This window comes from Lichtheimia ornata (assembly GCF_029851405.1).
Source record: "Lichtheimia ornata isolate CBS 291.66 chromosome Unknown scaffold00025, whole genome shotgun sequence".
In the NCBI taxonomy this organism is placed as follows: domain Eukaryota; kingdom Fungi; phylum Mucoromycota; class Mucoromycetes; order Mucorales; family Lichtheimiaceae; genus Lichtheimia; species Lichtheimia ornata.
Genome location: NW_026695345.1, coordinates 400484 through 421804, shown reverse-complemented (window position 1 = coordinate 421804; position 21321 = coordinate 400484). Strand labels below are relative to the sequence as shown.

The window sequence follows — 21321 nt, the reverse complement described above, 5'->3', positions numbered from 1 at the left end:
TGGTACAAGGGATGATAGCTTAACATTATTTAAACGAGATCGGTGACTATAAGTAGCATTATTAGTATATCGCCATACCATCATCACCACGTTTTATCGCTTACCATTCATGGGCATTTCATCGATCTGTGTGCTGTAATATTGTTCAATGTCGCGCAAGATCTTGAGATCATCGTTCTTGACAAAGTTAATGGCAACACCCTTACGACCGAAACGACCAGAGCGACCAATACGATGGATATACAATTCACGGTTTGAAGGCAGATCATAGCTATTTTCATTGATCGTGATTAGCACACTTTGTATCCCATTACACCTATTCCAACAGCTTACTTGATGACAAGAGAGACTTGTTGCACATCAATACCACGTGCCCATACATCAGTAGTGATCAATACTCGGCTACAATGAATTCGTTAATCACATGATCGTTCCTTGTTGAAATTCATGCATCCTTACCTAGCACCTTGTCTAAACTCTTGCATAATTGCATCACGCTCCTTTTGTGGCATTTCACCGTGCATAGCAGAAACTGTAAAGTTGGATTCACGCATCTTTTCTGTAAGCCAGTCGACCTAAATGAAAAAGGTTGCTCATTAGCTTGGTCCCATTCACTCTTTGATCCTTTTCCAAAAGTACCTTGCGACGTGTGTTGCAAAAGATGACGGCTTGTGTAATAGTGAGAGTATCGTATAAATCACAGAGCGTATCAAACTTCCACTCTTCACGCTCAACGGCGACAAAGAATTGCTTGATGCCTTCCAAAGTCAATTCATCACGCTTGACAAGGATGCGGATGGGGTCCGTCATGAAGTTGCGGGTCATTTCGAGAACATCGTGTGGCAAAGTAGCTGACAGCAAGACAACTTGAGTGGCAGGTGGTAAATAACGGTAGACATCATAGATTTGATCCTTGAAACCACGGTTGAGCAATTCATCAGCTTCGTCGAGAATCAAAAGCTTGATGTTGCGAGTGCGCAAGTTGCGTCGTCGAATCATATCAAATACACGGCCAGGCGTACCAGATACGACATGCACACCATGATCCAATCGTCGAATGTCCTCACCCACGCTAGTACCACCAATACAAGCATGGCACTGTACGTTCATATAATCACCCAACGCCAAAATCACACTCTGGATCTGCGTCGCCAATTCACGTGTTGGTGAAAGCACAAGGACTTGAGTCTCTCGAACAGAGGTATCGATAATTTGCAGTGACGAGATACCAAGCGTAGCTGTCTTGCCGGTACCGGATTGAGCTTGAGCAATCACATCGCGACCACGGATAATGGGTACAATAGCTAACAAGGTTCACTGCACTTAATGCTACCAGCCAATCTCATTGAGTCCTTCTCTTCACCTACCTCGCTGCTGGATGGCTGATGGCTTTTCAAAGTTGTAAGCGTAAATACCGCGGAGCAGATCTTCCTTGAGACCAATGGAATCAAACGTAGGGACCACCTTGACCTGTTCATGGATACGATAAGCTTATTAGACCGTGATCATACAACATACGCCATTGCGATATTACATTCTCGGATGTCTCAAAGTTGAGCTTTTCGTCTGCTTGCGGATCGTAGGCCATGATTGTGAAAAGAGGGGGGGATAGAGACAAGAAGGAAAGAGACAATCAAGACCGACACCGCTTCAAAGTCGTCACGAGTAAATTTGGATGTGAGACAACCTTGATGTGCCCATTGCCTTATGCCACGCTTAGAGATCATAGCCCTTAGATATTGAACCTATTCCCTTACATCGATTCATTGATAAACATAACATGCTTGGAAGTGCATGTGATTTCACTTTTAAACAATCAACATAGTAGATTATACATAGAGAGGATATAGAAAGAAAGAATAAGGGATATACATCTAAATGATCAAATGTCTAGAGCTTGGCCTTGACCTTGGCAGCTGCTTCTTGCTTGACCTCTTCACGTAAGATCTTTCGCAAAATCTTGCCTGTAGGGCTCTTTGGGATTTCAGGACGGAACACAAGGGATTTGATTTGCTTGTACGAGATCACCTGTTCAGCAATAAAGGTCTTGATAGCATTGGCAGTCTTATCATCTTGCTCCACACCAGGCTTAACAACCACATAAGCACGAGGAATTTCAGTTGCCTGCTCTTCGTCATATACACCAATTACAGCAGCATCGGCCACAAGTGGATTCTTAAGCTATATTAACAATGTCGCCGGTTAGCTTATTTTACACAATAGGTGTTATTCAACTTACCAGCAATGCTTCCAATTCAGCAGGTGCTACTTGGAAGCCCTTGTATTTGATAAGCTCCTTAATGCGGTCTACAATGAAAATGTTGCCATCTTTGTCAATAACAGCCACATCACCGGTGTGGAAATAGCCATCAGCATCAATGGATCGGGCGGTTTCTTCAGGGCGGTTGATATAGCCCTACTCCTTTCTTGTTAGCAACCAAGGATCATGCATAGGATTAATGTATTCATTACTACCTTCATAATCTGGCGGCCTTTAATCCAAAGTTCGCCTCGTTCACCAATACCCCTTTCTATCAATCACTTCTTGTCAGCATGATTCTCGTCTTAAAAAGCGAAAACCTACTCACCGTTGCCATCCTCATCGACAACCTTGGCAAGTGTATCGGGTGCCAAGATACCAGTAGCACCTGAAAAAGATAATCAATATGACATCTACATACGTTAATCCGAAAGACAATTCCTCTTACCATCCACAATTTGATAATCAGGCTGCATCGACGTAAGTGGTGACGTTTCGGTAAGTCCGTATCCTTGCTTGATACGTATTTGTGGCAAACGACGAATAACGGCACGCGTGAGATCGGCATCCAATGGTGCAGCACCCACAACAATACTGAGAAGAGAGCTTAAATCGTATTTGGGTACTTCGGGTGACTTGGCAAGTAGTAGCAACATAGGTGGTACACAGCACGCGAATGTGATTTTCTGCTTTTGAATGGTGTTGCAAAATCCGACGAGATCAAAGCGTGGCAACAAGTACACTGGAGTACGAGTATAGAAAGGTACATGGAGAATCAAGTTAAGGGCGAACATATGGAAGCATGGCAAGACACCAAGATGGCGATTTTGAGGTGTATAGTACTTGCTTTCCATTTGGAGGAATTGTTTGATATTGGCAACGATGTTGTCATGGCTACAAGAAGCAAAATCCGATATCCTGTCAACACATGCACATCCATACCCCGCATTAACTTACGAAGTCATAACACCTTTGCTCTTGCCTATACATGGTTAACTGTGAGTCGGGTATAGAAAGAGGGATGTATTGTTGCTTATATAATTCTTACCTGTGGTTCCCGAAGAAAAGCACAAGTAAGCCAAATCATCTGCATTTCGAGGCATTGGCTCCGCCTTGCGTTTCCCGAGAAGTACCCGATTATATGGATGCACGTCGCCGACTGATTGATCCCCAAACACCAAAAAGTGCCGCACGGATGGTACCTGCTTTGCAGCTGCAATGGCAATTTTGAGATTCGATGGGTGCGCAACAACCACCTTGGCTTGTGTTTCCAAAAGCTGATGCGCCAATTCATCCACGGTATAATTGGGATTGGCAGGGCTTGCCACACCGCCTACAACATAATGACAATAATGCATGCATTAGCTCACTCATCCTTTATTTTTCACACACGCACGCACACACCCTCTTTTTACCCCTCCCCCTTACCTGCAACAAGGGTGCCAAACAATACCACAGCATAGTCAATCTACAATGATGATAGTGGGACAATCAAGATCAGCCCATGCCCTGTAGCACAGCTATTGTGTTATCAACCATACCGTGTTGGGAGCATAGATAGCAAGTACGTCATCTTTTTGGAATCCAAATACATCTTGGAGACCAGCACCAAATTCAAGAGACATGTCTCGAACCTCCTTGAAAGTGAGCGACTTATTGGTTACAGCATCAATGTAGCAAGGAAGATCAAGGTTGTCATTGCTGTCCTTTTGACGAAAGAGTGTTTGGACAATACCCTCCTTGTATGGGGGAATGGAAGGAAGTTTTGAGGAAAAGACGGGCATGAATAAGGTACAAAAGCTGGTGAAAGGAGAGAAAAAAGAATCTACGAATGCACCTTTTGTCATGTAGCTGTATACCTTGCGTCACGTTGCACAAGGTGATTGACCTTTCACATTACCCCGTGACGCGCTCTAATACAATGATGTGGATGAGCCATGCTAAACATTGGACAACAATGGTGAGTACACACACGCTGGATCATCACACGTAAATGATCGTTGCTATGACTTCGATGTTTTGGGACCCTGTAAGATGATGTTAAAGAACACACTTCTCAACGTGTGTAGCAGTAATCCTGTTGTCAAACCCGCCCGTCCTACACGAATTCTTGTATAAACCAGAAGACCGCGTAGCTGATGCTCATCATTGGCTGGCTTTACTTTCACAATCCCAACCTTCTTTTTGGCTGTGCGCTTTCTAATGCAGATACCCATACCCCACAGTGTAACTGATTTATGCATGCTAGTAATAATTTCAATCATACATTATATCAACATGTGCACAATAATAAGGAAGCTAAGTCATGCGATAATGTTACAAAGATGTGGCTGATAGTTGTGTATATTATAGGTCTATCACTTTTTTGAGTTGTATATCCGCAACAGCACGCTTGGCAGGCTGAAGCAGAAGGAGAAAGGTAGGAAACATTGCACATGGTGGTTGATGAAGAATTATAGCTTGGCACGGGTAGCTTTGGCAGCCATTTCTTGTTTGACCTCCTCCTTTAGGATCTTGCGTAGAATCTTGCCTGTAGCGCTCTTTGGGATTTCATCACGGAATATCACAGACTTGATTTGTTTGAAATGAGCCACTTGCTTGGCAACAAAAGCCTGCAATGATTCGGCAGTCTCGTTATTGGGCTCGATACCAGGTCTCAACACAATGTATGCACGAGGAATCTCGGTGACTTCCTCCTCGTTGTACACACCAATGACAGCACAATCGGCTACTTGTGGATGTTTCAGCTATCACCAAAAAGAAGCTGCATTAGCGGGATAGCAAACTTAAAATAATCAACATCCTGATTACTCACAAGCAATCCTTCCAATTCAGCAGGAGCAACCTGGAAACCTTTATACTTGATCAACTCCTTCAAACGATCGACAATGAACACGTTGCCATCCTTATCGATAATAGCCACATCACCGGTATGGAAGTAGCCATCACTATCGACACATTTGGTAGTCTCCTCAGGGCGATTGAGATATCCCTTTATAAAGCATCTCGTATTAATGGATGACCTTAACAATATCAATGGATGAAACATACCTTCATGATATGGCGCCCTTTCGACCAAAGCTCGCCACGTTCACCAACACCCAATTCTGAAATCCTCAACTTAGAACCTTGATTACCCAATACGCTTATAATACTAGTAACTTACCTTTTCCATCCTCATCCACAATCTTGTTATAGCTGTCAGGAACCAAGATACCAGAAGAACCTATAAAGTAGGAATCCACACGTTCAATATACATACCTTTCATCACCCTTTATCCCATCTTACCTGGTACAATTTGATAATCGGGCTGCATGCAAATGACTGGAGAGGTTTCTGTAAGCCCATATCCTTGCTTGATGAATAATTTTGGGAAGCGTTGGAGTACAGCATTCATGAGCTCTACTGATAAGGGCGCTGCACCTGACATGACGGCACGTAAGCTACTGAGATCGTATTTCTGTACATCAGGGTTCTTGGCCAACAACACGAGGACTGGTGGCACCACACATCCAAATGTGATCTTGTATTTTTGAATTGTGTTCAAAAAGTTGACCAAATCAAAACGTGGCAAGACATGCATTGGTGTTCTCGTATAAAACGGTGAATGTAGAATGACTGTCAATGCATAGATATGGAAAAATGGCAGGATAGCGATTTGTCGATGTTCAGGCGTAAAATAAGTCTTCTCGACACTTAGGAACATGCGTACGTTGGCGATAATGTTGTCATGGCTGTGGGACCAGGGAAGTAGGATGAGTAATCGAAATTGTGAAAGCGTGGGCATACATGCTTAATAACCTACGTTGTCATAACGCCCTTGCTCTTGCCTAATATTGTTTTCCCGAGCTTTTTAGTACACACTAATTGCATGTGCGTTGCTATGTCGCCGATCCAATCCCTTTACCTGTAGTCCCTGAAGAGAAGCACAAATAGGCCAAATCATCGGCTTTCCTTGATACGGGTTCAGCAAGGCGAGTTCCCAATAAAGCTTGAGTATAAGGCTGGACACCATCAATGGCATGTTCACCAAACACAAAGATGTGTTGTACTGTGCCAACTTCCTTGGCTGCTGCAACAGCGTTTTTAAAAGCCGATGAATGAACCACCATGACCTTTGCTTGCGTCTCTCGTAGTTGATGTGCAATTTCACCCGATGTGTAATTGGGATTAGCAGGGCTGACTGCTCCTCCTATAATGATTGTTGTACAAAATCATCAGCATATGATTATCCAGAAATTTCCTTTCTGCTCACCAGCAACCAATGTGCCAAACAAGATCACCGCATAATCAATCTAGGCGAGAGAGAAAAAGAAAGTCAGCATTACGATCGTCCAATGAAAAACAAAGCACGCAACAAAGAGAATGGATGGTTGAATTTACGTACCACATTGGGTGCAATGACAGCAAGCACATCACCCTCTTGGAAGCCGAGCACATCTTGTAAACCAGCACCGAATCGAAGAGACATATCTCGTACTTGGGCAAATGTAAGCGTCTTGCCGGTCAAGGCATCGATGTAGCAGGGTCGATTAAAGTCATCGTTGGCATCACGTTGTTTGAAAAGCGTTTGAACAATGCCCTCCTTAAAGGGAGGAAGAGATGGAAGCGTGGATGTGAATATTGTCATGTTAACAAAAGGTGGTGAGAAATGATCCAGATGGATTACCTTTTTATACCAAACGCTGATCATTCCTCCTCTCCCCCGCAAACGGACATTTCGTGGGAACTGCCTTATCAATGCGATAAGATGGGAAAGCCTCTCATCTAAGCCGGTATAGCACATTCAAAGCATGGTTGCTGCACATTCCATTCCAAATGCATGGCCCTGTATGAAGCTCTTTTGTACGTGAATCTCGTATACATACTTCACAACAACCTCTTTCCTTGGTACCTGTTTGTTTATTTCACATGTTTTCTTCTCTGCCTTGGAAGTTCAGCTGATGCATCCTGAATCAAGCAAATCTTGTGCATGTACAAAGGGCTCGTGACCTCTTCCCCTTATTCTTTGCGATCTAAAAAGGAAGGAAATGTCAAATCCAAAGATGCACTTTGTGTCCCAAGAGATAGTTCGTACCATCATAAAGTATGCCAAATAGTGGATTTCATAGGATAATGAATCTTCACCACTCAAACTCATAACACAGGAACACAAAAGTAGAACGTGTAGTCTATGTGTTGTTTATTATCCAATCTGCTACTCTTACAATTTGGCGCGTGCACCTTCTTGCTCTTGTTCCTCTTTGACCCATTTCTTTACTTCCCGTCGTAAGATCTTTCCACTTGGGCTCTTGGGAATAGCATCCACAAACCGAACACCACCACGTAAGCGCTTGTATTGGGTAACATTGCTTGCTACATATTCCATCAGCTCCTTAGCCTTGGCAGGACTTGGCTTTGCATGGGGTTGAAGGACAATATAAGCTCTTGGAAGCTCTGTAGCCTGTGCCGCTTCATATACGCCCACCACACAGCTGTCGGCTACATCGTTGTGCTTGATCAATAGAGCTTCAAGTTCTATGTACATCCACATAAGCATATAGATTCACAACCTACACACACCTTTCCCAACAAAAAGTTCCTCCCTTACCTGCTGGTGCTACTTGGAAACCTTTGTACTTGACCAATTCCTTGATACGATCCACAATGTAAAACTCGCCTGTCTTCGTATCAAACTTGCCAACATCGCCTGTGCGCATCCATCCATCGGCTGTAAATGTCTTGGCGTTGGCTTCTGGATTGTTGAGGTATCCCTTCATGATAACGGGACCACGTAAAAGCACCTCGCCTTCTTGATCATCTCCCAATTCTACGTTCAAGCAATACCATGTTAGACCCTTGAACAATCCTTACTCCATCAAAAACATACCATTGCCATTTTCATCAACCAACATCAATTCAGTGTTTGCAGTGAGGTAACCAATCGATCCAGCAGGGCTGACTCCCACACGTTGATAAACACATCCAGCACAAGTTTCACTCGATCCGTACCTGAAACAAAAGAAACGTGAGTTACCCAAATGCTTGCATTGAATCCGATGTATGTAATTTTTTACCCTTGCTTGATCGCAGCTGGGATACGAGCTTGTACTGCTTCGACATGTTCCTTTCCCAAGGGAGCTGCACCACATCCCAAGATACGTAATGAAGTCAAATCGTACTTTGATAAAACGGGGCTTTTGGCCAACTGCACAGCTGCATGAAAGAAAAGGTTACATGAGTCCTCGGGTCATTTTTCATCCACCATGTGTTCTTACCAATGGGAGGCACGATATTAACGTTGGTCACCTTGTACTTTTCAACCAGCTGACAAAACTGCTCGATATTCCATTTTTGCAGGATGACAATAGGATTGGCACGATAAAAGGCTCCAAAGATAAGCGACGTGATACCAAAGATATGGTAGAAGGGCAAGAAGCCGAGAATGACATCGGAAGCAATGTTGGCGTTCTGGTCGAAGCTGGTGACTTGAATCATTTGAGCAATAAAGTTGTGGTGGGTGAGCATGACGCCTTTGGGAAGACCTGTTGTTCCACTTGAGAAGCAAATGAAAGCAAGGTCGTCTTTGCCATTGAGACCATGGATAGGATGCCCGACATGGGGTTGGTTGATGCCAAGGTCGTAGAAGGATTTGTAACCGGAAGAGGAGTCGCCAAATACAAAAATGCGTTCCTTGGGGATGTTGTTCTTTGCACAAACACGTTCAAGTACAGGAAGAAGAGCAGGAATTGTAACCAATGCCTTGGCACCCGAAGTTGAAATTTGATGCTGGAATTCATCTACATGATATGCAACGTTTAGTTTGTCAATCTAATAAATGAGAGAGCATGATGACTTTGTGCTTTACCTTCTGTGTAATCAGGGTTACTGTAGATGCAATCACACGTATAGACATTATTATCAACATTCACTTGATCATCCCATCATCATCATCATCATCCTTACCCTGGTGAAATGGTGCACTTGGCTGCCAGCAGCGAATAGTATAGCACACAATGGTCATATTGATTGGGTGCGAACACAGCAACAACGTCGCCCTTGTTTAATCCCACTGTATTGTTCCATCCAGAAGCTATCCTGCCCGAGAGATCAAAGATTTGATTGAAAGACAATGTCTTGCCGGTCTTGCCATCAATGACAAAGGGCAAGTTACGATCACGTTGTGTGTTAAAAGGACTATCTTGAAAGAGAAACGTATAAAGATCGAGGTTGGGAATAGGAATAGGGTCGCACTGGGATTTGTAGATAACCATGGTTTGATTGTATGAAGAAGAGGAACAAAGAGAAAGGTTCGATGTCAGCTTTTCATATCAGGTACGAGAAAGATGAGCGGCGAATAACTGGTTAGTCATGCATGGTTAAGGGAACATCTTTTTCCCCCACTTTTGTCAAGGCACACAATAATGGGAAAGCGTTTTTCTTTGTTCTCAATACGTAACACACACATACCGCACTGTTGGTTGTTGTGGGGAAACGAATGTCATAGCTTTGTCCATAACGTGAGCAGCTTTCCTCTTATCCAATAAATTTTCATCCCGCATCATCTCCGCATCTGATCAACCCCACAGCACTCTCACGGTTGTCTTATTACATTTCCCGAGTATTCGTCTAGTCGCTTGTAGCACCCATTGATTCCCAATCATATCACTCCCAACATGGATGTTAAAAAAAGGGTTTCAATTTCAATTGAATGACTAGACAAAAACTTTATTCTCAAGGAGAGAGCGAGGCTGTGTTGTGTATGATGCGAAAGGGTCGAGACTCTTCAACAATTGAAGATCGAACCTGCCAAGAGAACAGGAGGGAGAGAGAGTAAAATAAAGATGAAGAGACAAAAGGTATAGCATTCTACTACATCAAGCAGCATATGATAATGTGTATGTTGATGAATCGCGATTATCTGGTATAGGTATGCTATCTATATGAATACACAAAAAAAGAAATGATGATGGTATGAATGACGAAAAGGCGTTCTGGTTGATTATACGGGGGAAGCAGTAGGGGTTGCATGGGCGACAGCAGGGGTGGATACTATCATTGGCATCATGACCATGGATCGCTGCTGTTGCTGTTGCTGTTGTTGTTGTTGCTGCTGGTGTCGTAGTTGAGGTTTCTTTTGGATAGGCCTTAACATGGATGGAGAAGACGATGATGTCTGTGTTGTGGTAGCTGCTGTTGATGGCAAATGTTGATGAATTTTAAGATGGCGACGCATATTGCTTTGTACACTGAATCTACGACCACATCCAGGCTCTGGGCAATCAAAAGGCTTTTCTCCCGTATGCGAATAAATATGAATACGAAGCGAGGAGGGTCTTGAAAATCCTTTATGGCAATGTGGGCATTTGTATCTTTCAGCAGCAGATGGATGACTTGTTGATGTTGGTGACGATGGGCTGCTACTCCTGAGTCGTTGTTGATGCTGCTCTTCTTCGATTTGCTTGGGATGCATCATATCTTTGGCAGCAGTTGGTGTTGAAATAGCACGACGATGTTGTTGTTGTTGCTGTTGCTGTGCTGTTGAAGAAGGACGATGGATTGTCAATGGTGGTAAATAAGGAAAAGAACAAGAGCGTGCATGTCGGCTAATGGGTCGTCGTGGATGTTGATAAGGAATCTCGCCGAGAACACACTTGAGCGAAGGAAGTTGTGGTTTTTCCATTGTGTTGTTGTTGTTGTATTGTTGAATGACAATAAAAGAGAGGGATAGTAAGTTGGCTACCGATCCGATTTTCCTGTTGGGTTTATATATAAATGTTGATGATGGAAAATAGGAGAGACAGTTTTACCTTGCAGGTTGGAAAAAGCTGGTTTTGGATCAGCTGAGTAACCTATGTACGACTGCAAGCCGATCACGAAGATATGCCGATCGGTTCCATTTAGTCGAAAGCAAACGCCCCTGACTGCCAATTAATTAGGGATGGTCTGGCTGATGTGCACACGCCGATCACTGCCGATCCAACCATTTTACAATGCTCTTCATGCATGTGATTTGTATCCAGACACTTCACACCGACCCTTTATTTCTTTCTAAAACCTTCTTGAAAACCAAAAGGGGAAGTAATGGGCATGATGACTTTTGAGTATATGAAGGCGATATGTGTCAAAGGTGGTCGTACCGTTTTTATTGAATAGAAAAGTTCATCTTGTTTTCTCCAGAAGGTGTCTTGTGATCTGCAGGGTTTGCACTGGCCTCGTATACTACATTCATAATTAAAGCGATGCCGATCCTTTTTCCACTCCCGTCCTTACTAACCTGTTATGATTGGATCGCGTTTGATCTATCATCCCGCATATTTTTACTCCATAAGTTCCAAGATAGAACGACACATGTCCTAATCCACCTTTTCTTACCTCTGACCACTCGCCTTTGAATCCAATAAATCGTATGATGCTTGTATCATTTCCAAAATTATCGGGGAAGAAGAGCGTAATGTTGCGTACGTTGGTAAACTTGGTGATCCTATGTAACATGTCAAAAGAAAAATGTGTCAAAGTGCCATGGCTTTCAATGCGTTCCCTTTCTTCATAACCCTTTTCTCCCTTGACCCCCTTTTTCCCCTTGTTGTATCGAAGCTGTTGCGATGCGCCTTGTTCTTTTTTCATCATCTCCCATGCTCTCAATGTACTCCCACTCTAACCTTGTTGCGTATTCAACCACGTCATCGGATCCTTCCACGAGTTCCCACGTTTGTACAGGAGTATAGCTTTCCACAACGTCAAAGTCAACATCGTCTCGATTGATGAATCTATCAAATGGTTTCATGTCAGCTTTCCAATGATCGACCTTTTTCGACAATCCTTCTCCTTTTCCTCATATGTAAGGGATAGCCCACATCTCCTGGTTGTAACTTTCACCCGCCATATCAAATCTCCATGTCCTCTTTTTCTCTCCTTTCTTCTTACACTTTGACTGATGAAGGTGCAGCATCTGTTCGATCGGTTCGAAGACAAATGGATCGTAACTTGACAGTACCCGTGAACCTTGATGATGGATGAATCAATCATAAGAAAGAGTGAGTGGCGGTATGAATGCATGATCACCAATCCAAAACACTCACGGCACAAAAACAATCAATTGCTCATCAGCATCGCTTTCGAGAAACTATTGTGTATTTCATTAATAAGCTTATAAGGCTAGTATCAGAGATCATCCCTTCAAAGTATCCACGTGCCTTTGTATTATCCAGCCGTTCATTCCAAGGTTTAATAACAGCCTTTCCCATTCCAGGTTCAGCTTCATTCATGCAACGCACATTGTCACGGTCGATTCGAGAATATAATAAAAACTGGTCACCAGCACCTGGAAGGTCGTCGTGATCGTGATCGCAGTGTTCGTCGTGGCAGTGATGGCTCATGTGTACAGTACTTGTGTTTGAAAATAGGAAAGCTGGAGGAGGAACATGATCCAATTTTCAAGGTCCGGGATATGGATTCAAGCAGCTCGGGCTCGTGACGCAAATGCTGTTCTAGCACTATAGCATTGGATCTATCATACACACTACATAGTGAGAAGTAGCATTCCATTAATGAAAACCTGATGAAGATGGTGTTCATATCGATGTTTTGGGAATCATTGAATAGCATCCTCTAAAAGAGAGTATCATCCTCATTCGTGCTTTGTACTTTTTAATCTCCAGGTCTTCCACTCCCAGCTTCTTGCCTCTTACTTCCATTCTCAATTGGTGGCAAATTCAAGTACAACTACCATCCGCGAACGATTGTCCTGCTTCAGCCCTTCATGTCAATCCTACAACTACCTTGATCCAAAAGCCTCTGACTGAAGGGCAAGTCCATGGCGTGTACGCCCCACTGCAACACCCGCATTCCTTGACAACACACTTTCTCTTGTACAATCCTCTTCGACGACCAATGGTAACAGCATTTATTCTAGCAATTGCTATTAACGAGGTCTTTACTCCATTGTCTCCAACGGCGTTCTTTATTTGCAGCAACCTGCCATACAGCCTTCGTTGCCTGGATAGCAGACAACCGTTGCCAGGAAGCAGCTTTACTTACGTGCAGCAACATGCCTCAATGCATAAGAATCCCTACGGATGATGCCATATCAACCATCAACTACATCGCAATACAAGCAATCTTCTATGGAAAAATGGCCAAGCAAGTGATTGATCAACAACCGGATAGAACCAGGAAGCATATCGCCAGTGATTACGTGGCTCTTCTCAACCAAGATGGTGGACTTGAAGGGCATGCATTGATGGATGCAATCGATTGCAATGATGAAGATTCTGGAATGTTGCTTGGTTACTTTGGACGCCGTCAAGAGGAACGATGAATCGTTGTCACGTGGATACGACTGAGGATGATGATGATGGATGGGATGGAATTGACGAAAAGTGCTCTACAGCCATGGATGATATTGGATTACTCGAGTCAATGCATGCAGCAGCTATTTTGCAATCATGGATGGAGGATGTTTACTGCAGCAACCAAGAATACAATGACACATTCTTCCCTGTTACCTTTATGTGATCCATCCCTGTATCTTATTCAATCTCCAATGCTGTTCCTCTACCTATTTACTACATAAACTTCCACACTGCAGTGTGCTATTCTTCGACTTTGATTGAATGAGAATTGGATTCACTATATTATATAGAATGATATCGTATTATCAGCTTGTATGTGCTAGATAAGGATCACTTGCTTGATTCCTAGATTGAAGCAGCGAGATAGATTTTACGATCGGAAAGGGCGATCGGGTTATTTGGATCATCGCATGTAGCATTCGCTAAAGCTTCCCAGCTCATATGTTGATAGACCAAAAGCATTGGGAGCCCTCGGATGTTTGCAATGAAAAGAGAATAAATCCAAGAGTGATGATGCCCAACAATACTGCTTGTTACATAAAGCTTGGTTCATTGTAAGCTTATTGATTCATCATGTTCAAGCTTGAGCTGTAGCACAATATGGTGCGAGCACATGAACATGCCATTCTTACTTATGACAAACTTCAGCGTATGCTATCTTATACAATTTCATATGAGGGCAAACCTTTCCATACAGGCCACTATAATAGGTTGACCTTTACTATACGTAGGCCAGGGCAAAGGTCAATCATGCGTTCTCCACCAATGAAGATTAACCTAATCAGTGTGTTACACAAACACGCCCCTCTGCATCTTTGGCTCTATAGTCACCCAATGTCGCCACCAGCCAAAAAGTATTTTCGTTGTCGTCGTCGAAAAAATTTCAAGAGGTCGACCGGATCCAATTTGGCTGGTGGCGACATTGGGTGAATCTCGGATTGGCCACCTCGATCGTGAAACTGGTACACAAGATGCTGTTGACCCCGACGAGCAACTTTGTTCTCTTAAAGACCCCACGTTTGATTGTAAAGTTTAGAGATACAAGAGTCTTTATGTTTTACATATGCTGTAAGCGTGATGCTATATGAAAGGTGGTCTTTGTTCATTGTCGAGTGGCTAGACCCTGGCAGAGCAAAAGATGCAGAGGGACGTGTTTATGTAACATAGCTACCTTGCATGACTGGAAGGATTGATGGATGATACTGTATACATTATCAGTAACAGCTCATCATTGGCAGCTAATAGCCATTTCCTCACAATCGGCACTGCTGCCTATTTTACAACAATGGAACGTTGCACCTGCTCCAGACATTCATTTTCATGATTCAATCGTCTTGATCCGAGCCGATTTGACTGAGATACAGCCAAAGAGCGAGTACATCAATCCACACATATAGCACGCTCGATCTAGCTCAACTGATGTAACCTTGATTGAGCGTAGCTCAGTCAAATCGGCTCGGATCAAGGCAATTGAATCATGGAAATGAACGTCTGGAGTAGGAGAATCGTACACATGTCATAGAATCGACAACAGTGTCGATTGTGAGTAAATGGCTGCTAGCTCGCAATATATGGGCTATTGCCAACATTATACAGTATCATCCTTCCATCCTCCCAGTCATGCAAGGTAGCTATGTTACATAAACACGTCGCTCTGCATCTTTTGCTCTGCCAGGGTCTAGCTACTCGACAATGAACAAAGACCACCTTTCATATAGCATCACGCTTAAAGCATGATGAAAACATAAAGACGGCCATATCTCGAGAAGATTTTGCAATCAAGTGGGGGTCTTATTCACTTGAACAAAGTTGCTCGGCGTAACTGAAAGTATCTTGTGTGAAAGTAACTGTAAATGCATTTGGTGGATTAGCAATAAATGACTGGTGTAGTATTATCGGACAAGACAAGCGACCACGTTCCTCTTTGGTGCATCCTCGGTCGCTTTGCATAAGGAGCTATACGTGGGATACATATGGTTTCCATTTTTAAGTAAGTCAACGTGCTCATGGTCCATCTCTGTAAGCTGCTTGTATAAAGAGGATACTCAATTCCCCACATGAGGTTACAGCTACCCAAAAAACACACACACACCATAAAGATAAGGTTTTCATTATAATGAGCATGGCGGTATGCGATTACCAGCAATAGGTGATAACATCAATTTCCATATCATTTCCTCCCTATAGGCAACAAGGTGGAAGACATGAGGATTTATTCAAGGGGAAGCTAAAATACAAAGGTTCTCAAGTGGGTCATTGTTCTTTCCGATATAAAGACTATTCTATCAGTGCATTGTTCATGCGGATGTAGGGGATTTAAATCTGCTTTCGAGGAGGAGAGTAGAAAACTTGTTTCTCTTAATCACACGCACATCCATCATGGCCGAATCTGTACCTATGGTAAAGGAGGCTGAAACGCCGTTGACAGACGCCGAGATCACCGTAAGCATCTATCCATATCATTTTGAAACAGGTTGGTAGGGTTAACGTATGATCCATATAGGTCTTGCGTCGACAGTATGAAAAAGAAGGCGAGTTCGTAACGATCCAGACGAAATTCAACTATGCATGGGGACTGATCAAGTCGAAGAATCGGGATGACATGGTGCTAGGCATCACTCTGTTGACTGGTGAGTTGACTACGAGGCAAAAAGAAACAAGCAATGTTGATAAAAGATATGGTAATAGAGATCTACAGAGATTCACCCGAGAGGCGACGAGAGTGTTTGTACTATCTTGCAGTGGGCCATTACAAGCTCGGCAACTATGGTGAAGCACGCCAATTCAACCAGCAGCTGCTCAAGTTTGAACCCAACAACACACAAGCACATGCCCTGAACAAGTTGATCACTGAGAAGGTGTCTCGAGGTAAGATGATGATGAGGATGATAATAAAGATGTGTTTATTTATCATTACATGTTCTTTCTCTGTAGAGGGGGTGATTGGGCTTGCTATTGTTAGTGGCGTATTGGCTGTGGGTGCTGCGCTTGTGGCAGCTATTATCAAGCGACGATCCTCCAAGCAATAACGCGTGAGCCGCGTGCAAACACATCTTCTATGGCGGCCTTTTTTTCCCCTCCGTTTCCTTGACCGCGTTTCTTTTTCCCTTTCAGCTTAAACGTATATCCCCACTTCATGCCTTCTCTCCACACTATGCTTGAACCTGTGCAAAGCAACGGCCACACGGCCTCTTTACCTGATACACAAACCGACGACAATAAACTTCAGCAATCGCAACAACTCCCAATGCAGCGTACTCCTTCTGCCATGTCCGTTGACAGCCTTGACTCTGATCCAACAGCAGGCATGAAGCGTTCAAGTGATGCTATGGATCAAGATACCGAATCAGAAGAGAAGCGTAAACGACGGACCGGATCACCAGCAGGCACGTTGCCCACCATCAATGAAGCGCATCGCCGAAAGAGAAGTAGTCGATCTTCAGCACAACCAAGGTGGCACAACCAAGCATACATGTTGTTCCTCGCTCTGCGTGAGAGTCCCAATCGATCATTGCCAAGGAAACAACTCATTGATGGCGCATTGGAAATGGATAAGCGTATCAGCAAAGATCGAGGTTTGCCCAAGGTGTTCAAAGGCAAGGTATGGATCATCATCATCATGGTGCCTTATGAATGAGTAGGAAGGGACTCATATCGTGTGTGTGTGTGTGTATGTGTGACAATAGACGCCTGCGAATTCTGCATCTGCTAGCTTGACAACCAACACCGATCGGCTCTTTATCCCATTCAAACCAGAAGGAAGTCGCTCCACCCATTTCAAGCTTGCCTATGAACCAGGGAATTTTCAAGGTGCTGTGGAAGAGTATCGAAAGTGGGAGAGGAAGCTCGTCGACCATGATTGGCCGTTTTGTTTTGGCGTTTTGAAAAAGAAGCCTGAGAACGAGGCACCAAAAGAGAATCAGGATGGGATGATCGCATGTACAGCAACAACAACAAATGCACCCGTGGATGGATTATTGCAACAATCAGCTACCACCATTGACAATGTCAAGGATTCCATGGATACAGATTCTCTTACTACAACAGCAACAACGACTGCAACATCAAATGACCCTGTACCAACAGCAGCAGCAGCAACAGCACCTGGATCATCATTTACATCAACATCCCAAGAGATTTCAAATGGCCAAGACAAGCCAACTGAGCAGCCAGTGGTACCTGAAGTGAAGCTGGAGGATTTGGATTTATCGAATGTACCAAAAACATGGAGGGATATTTTACGAGTGGGTGATTCAACAATCCCAAATGCAGGCAAGGGACTGTTTGCCACACGAAAGCTGCCACACAACACACCCATTGGATTTTATTTTGGTGTTCCTATGACTGAAGACGAATATGATTCACTCAAGGATCGTGTGGGCCGTGCTTCTGAATATTCTATCATGTATCGACGTACCGTATTGGATGCCACAGATAGCCAAGGACAACCCTTTACTGATCCAGACGGCGAAATGTATTGTCCTTTCCACTTTATGAATGAGAGCACGGAGAAGCAATCCAACATTTTGTTTATTGAAGGAGCTGTGGTGAACCAAGTTATTTGCTGGACCAAACGTGATATCGAGCCTGGCGAGGAGTTGTTTGTGTGGTATGGAAGTGATGTTGAACGTCATTGGAATGCCCCTACTACTACTACCTCTTCCTCCTCTTCCCCACGTAAAAAAGACAACCATTCTCTTCCCTCCTCTACTATGACTACTACCACCGCTACTAATAACACCACCACCACTACCACACCTCCACCTTCATCATCTCCTTCCCCCACTGCATAATTGTGACTAATAATACAAGTAAAACAACCGTGATTTCTTTTGATGTATGTTCAGGAACTATATAAATTGGATACTAGCAGTAATATCGTAAATGGGGTGAAATGGGGCATATATACGATAAGAGGAGGGGCTGATGCAAGGATTTCTTTTTACGATGGATGATAGTAATGCAAAAGTCAAATAATTGGATCGAGTGAGCGGATGGTGATGGTGTATACAAAAGCATATAGAATGGTGGATATAGGGATCAGCAAATGTATGAGGATGATGATGATGTGTGGAAGTTGTTGTTGTTGTTGTTGCTGCTGTGAGTGCCACCAGGGGAAGAAGGTAATGGATGATGAGAGGAAGAAGCATCGTTGTAGTGTGATGAATAATGAGAGGCAGGGGTATCAAGATGATGATGATGATGATGATGGCGAGACACTGGTTGAGGTGGTGGTGATGATGGAAGTGTTGTATTAGGCATGCTTTGATTACTACTGCTACCACGGCTACTGGATGTAGTGGATGTCGTGGATGTGATGCTGCTGTTACTGAGACCTCGTTCCATGGCAGGCGGAGTATGCATAAAAGCTTGTGGATCGGGAATGATTTGTTTCCAGCTTGTTTGACGTGGAGGAGACTGAGATCGAGCACGTAGTCTGAGTGAGGTTGTGATCTTTTTCAATATGCTTGAAGTGTGATGGCTTGAATTGCTTGTTGTGCTTGTCACCGAGATATCATCATAATCGGCAGACCACGTGGTGGGAGGAGAAAGAGTGGAGGATGACCAATGATGAGCGTTGTCTGCATGGTGATGTGCCCTTGCTGACAATGGGATGACCGGAACAGGAGGAACAGGAGAAGAATGTGCAGGGGCCATTTCGTGTCCTGATAATGAGGAACAACTACGTAATCGACGTGGTGGAGAAGATGGAGAAGATGGAGATAATAAAGATTTTGATGACTTGCTGGGTTTTGGTGTAACCGTAGGAGTAGCAGCAGCAGTAGCGGCGATAGCCATCCGATCTGGATCCGTTGCAAAAGGAATAAAAGCGCTAATCCTCATCAATTCCACAACAGCAACACAAGGAGGCTTAAGCAATGCTGGATGAAAACAATGTTGATCACGATGCGTCTGTAATAATTGATGGCGTAATTCATATGGGATATTCACTTCTTGAGGTGCATTGGTGAAAATGAAACGCTCCAAGATATCCTGAAACTTGGCCCTGAGTGTCTTGAATCGAATTTGCAACTCATGATTCAGCATAGGTTCCTCATCCAAACGAAACCAAAATGCCATGCTTTGTCCATCCAGCGTAGGCACCGTTGCATGAGACTTCAACGTATCTGGGCTACTGCCAAAGTACAAACGTGCCGATTCTCGATAATCTGTCACCGCCATGTAAAAGGACAAGTTTTCAGAACAATAGGTTTGTTCCAGGTAATCGGCAAATTCACGAAGGCTATACGGACGAGAGGCTTGGTTCTCAAGCACCTTCTCCAGTGTCAACCCGTCCGTTGCTGATACGATGCTGCTGTTGCTGTCACCATGGTGGCAAATGGGCGGTCGTGATGCTTGGGTGACTTTGTCAGGTATTGTCATTGAGGAGATGGTTCAAGTGGCATGTACAATCGAGTGAAGAGAGAGAGAAGAGAGAGAGAGAGAAGAAGAAGAAAAGAAAAAAGGGGATATGAAACAAAGAGAGAGAGAGAGAGAGAGAGAGAGAGGAAAAAGAAAACAACACCACTCAACAAAAGGGACTCAAGTATTACACTGACTTAAACAACACACAATTGCAGACCACCACAACTCTGATTGTCGTGCCGATTCCGCTCTTTGATGTATCACAGGGCATTTCTCACTCATCCTCCCCCACCAAAAATAGATCGATCATGTCACTTTGTATTGATTACTCCCCCACATGTCATTTTTAATAACACCACAGTTGTGTGTCAGCGTGCGCGTGTATGTGCGCGTGTCAATGTCTCTTTTGTGTATCATTAATCTATTCTATCGCTGTAGGATCATTTTGACAGTTTTCTTTTGGATGATCTTGTTGCACGTCCAATATCGTGCTTATCAGCAAATGAATTTGTCAACACAAGAAAGTACGTTGCACATAAAGTTGGGATACCGAACCAATCTCTCTCTCAATTAAAATGATATTCTCCATCAGTCACCAGGGATCACACGCAAGCTTCTTCTTTAATGGGCAATCTCATCGCCTCCTCCACCAAGTCGGAATCCCATATCATATCATGTTGTTGCCCACCAATGATCCACAATACAAGCTCAGCACCTCAGCTACTACATAGTATCTATCTGATCCTCGAATTGGGCTATTATGCATAGTCAATGACACTTTTTAAAAGGGGAAACGACAAGGAGAGCAACCATTTCTTTTTCCTTTGTTGGTACGTGCAGGGAACCCAACAAGGCTTAAAGAATAATGCATCACTCAAAGGAGCTTGTTGCATGCAGGATATGGGGAAATCACTTTTTAGAGTCACAATGGATGGGGTTGTTGACGTTTTCCAACATGGATTGTGTGATGCGTGTGTAAGTATAATATACGTGTGCGTGTGTGCCCATTTCTTTGTTCCTATTGCTTTCAGCCATTTGTGCGACACAAATCAATAAGTTTTAAGTTCTTGGATTACCAAGCACACGTGAGACAGCGATCGAGCCCTTACTATCCTACCTATTTATGCATGTGCACGACAGCCCTGCAGGGACAAGGTTCGTTCCCTGGGAAAATCCAATTTGGACATTTGACTAACTCATGCCATCATCCTTTCACCTTCACATTTCTTAACATGTGTGCAAGCGTGTGTGTGTGTTTTTCCACATGGATCACGCTGTCCAAATGGTGCGTGTACTACTTTGCATCATGAATGTCATTCTTTGTTTCTTGTATGCATAATATTAACGTTCATCTATATATC

The 21321-nt window shown here is 43.6% G+C and overlaps 10 protein-coding genes across 10 annotated transcripts; 3 read left to right on the top strand and 7 right to left on the bottom strand.

Annotated features, from left to right (window-relative positions):
- Positions 1 to 29: 29 nt before the first annotated feature.
- O0I10_006061 (eukaryotic initiation factor 4A-III) lies at positions 30 to 1588 on the bottom strand (the record flags this gene model as incomplete). The annotated part of the gene is made up of 7 exons (XM_058486094.1): positions 30 to 46; positions 105 to 271; positions 334 to 402; positions 460 to 575; positions 640 to 1304; positions 1368 to 1470; positions 1535 to 1588. 7 exons carry the CDS (start codon positions 1586 to 1588, stop codon positions 30 to 32), a joined length of 1191 nt encoding a protein of 396 aa, XP_058343289.1.
- A 302-nt stretch (positions 1589 to 1890) lies between these two features.
- Positions 1891 to 4044, bottom strand: O0I10_006060 (uncharacterized protein; the record flags this gene model as incomplete). The annotated part of the gene is made up of 9 exons (XM_058486093.1): positions 1891 to 2181; positions 2240 to 2416; positions 2476 to 2531; positions 2589 to 2648; positions 2709 to 3154; positions 3218 to 3242; positions 3309 to 3593; positions 3689 to 3728; positions 3802 to 4044. The coding sequence occupies 9 exons, from the start codon at positions 4042 to 4044 to the stop codon at positions 1891 to 1893; spliced, it is 1623 nt and encodes a 540-aa protein (XP_058343288.1).
- Positions 4045 to 4713: 669 nt separating this feature from the next.
- Positions 4714 to 6891, bottom strand: O0I10_006059 (uncharacterized protein; the record flags this gene model as incomplete). The annotated part of the gene is made up of 9 exons (XM_058486092.1): positions 4714 to 5007; positions 5076 to 5252; positions 5312 to 5367; positions 5427 to 5486; positions 5550 to 5995; positions 6067 to 6091; positions 6169 to 6453; positions 6517 to 6556; positions 6649 to 6891. The coding sequence occupies 9 exons, from the start codon at positions 6889 to 6891 to the stop codon at positions 4714 to 4716; spliced, it is 1626 nt and encodes a 541-aa protein (XP_058343287.1).
- A 573-nt stretch (positions 6892 to 7464) lies between these two features.
- On the bottom strand, positions 7465 to 9514 carry O0I10_006058 (uncharacterized protein; the record flags this gene model as incomplete). Its single annotated transcript, XM_058486091.1, has 7 exons — positions 7465 to 7778; positions 7852 to 8070; positions 8131 to 8252; positions 8318 to 8456; positions 8519 to 9040; positions 9109 to 9128; positions 9207 to 9514. The coding sequence occupies 7 exons, from the start codon at positions 9512 to 9514 to the stop codon at positions 7465 to 7467; spliced, it is 1644 nt and encodes a 547-aa protein (XP_058343286.1).
- Positions 9515 to 10242: 728 nt separating this feature from the next.
- Positions 10243 to 10923, bottom strand: O0I10_006057 (uncharacterized protein; the record flags this gene model as incomplete). The annotated part of the gene is made up of 1 exon (XM_058486090.1): positions 10243 to 10923. The coding sequence occupies one exon, from the start codon at positions 10921 to 10923 to the stop codon at positions 10243 to 10245; it is 681 nt and encodes a 226-aa protein (XP_058343285.1).
- A 462-nt stretch (positions 10924 to 11385) lies between these two features.
- O0I10_006056 (uncharacterized protein) lies at positions 11386 to 12619 on the bottom strand (the record flags this gene model as incomplete). The annotated part of the gene is made up of 7 exons (XM_058486089.1): positions 11386 to 11462; positions 11518 to 11542; positions 11616 to 11724; positions 11903 to 12010; positions 12168 to 12245; positions 12323 to 12366; positions 12437 to 12619. The coding sequence occupies 7 exons, from the start codon at positions 12617 to 12619 to the stop codon at positions 11386 to 11388; spliced, it is 624 nt and encodes a 207-aa protein (XP_058343284.1).
- A 671-nt stretch (positions 12620 to 13290) lies between these two features.
- O0I10_006055 (uncharacterized protein) lies at positions 13291 to 13560 on the top strand (the record flags this gene model as incomplete). The annotated part of the gene is made up of 1 exon (XM_058486088.1): positions 13291 to 13560. The coding sequence occupies one exon, from the start codon at positions 13291 to 13293 to the stop codon at positions 13558 to 13560; it is 270 nt and encodes an 89-aa protein (XP_058343283.1).
- Positions 13561 to 15973: 2413 nt separating this feature from the next.
- Positions 15974 to 16623, top strand: O0I10_006054 (uncharacterized protein; the record flags this gene model as incomplete). Its single annotated transcript, XM_058486087.1, has 4 exons — positions 15974 to 16036; positions 16098 to 16224; positions 16283 to 16462; positions 16529 to 16623. 4 exons carry the CDS (start codon positions 15974 to 15976, stop codon positions 16621 to 16623), a joined length of 465 nt encoding a protein of 154 aa, XP_058343282.1.
- A 107-nt stretch (positions 16624 to 16730) lies between these two features.
- Positions 16731 to 18387, top strand: O0I10_006053 (uncharacterized protein; the record flags this gene model as incomplete). Its single annotated transcript, XM_058486086.1, has 2 exons — positions 16731 to 17195; positions 17281 to 18387. 2 exons carry the CDS (start codon positions 16731 to 16733, stop codon positions 18385 to 18387), a joined length of 1572 nt encoding a protein of 523 aa, XP_058343281.1.
- A 247-nt stretch (positions 18388 to 18634) lies between these two features.
- On the bottom strand, positions 18635 to 19978 carry O0I10_006052 (uncharacterized protein; the record flags this gene model as incomplete). Its single annotated transcript, XM_058486085.1, has 1 exon — positions 18635 to 19978. The coding sequence occupies one exon, from the start codon at positions 19976 to 19978 to the stop codon at positions 18635 to 18637; it is 1344 nt and encodes a 447-aa protein (XP_058343280.1).
- Positions 19979 to 21321: the final 1343 nt, after the last annotated feature.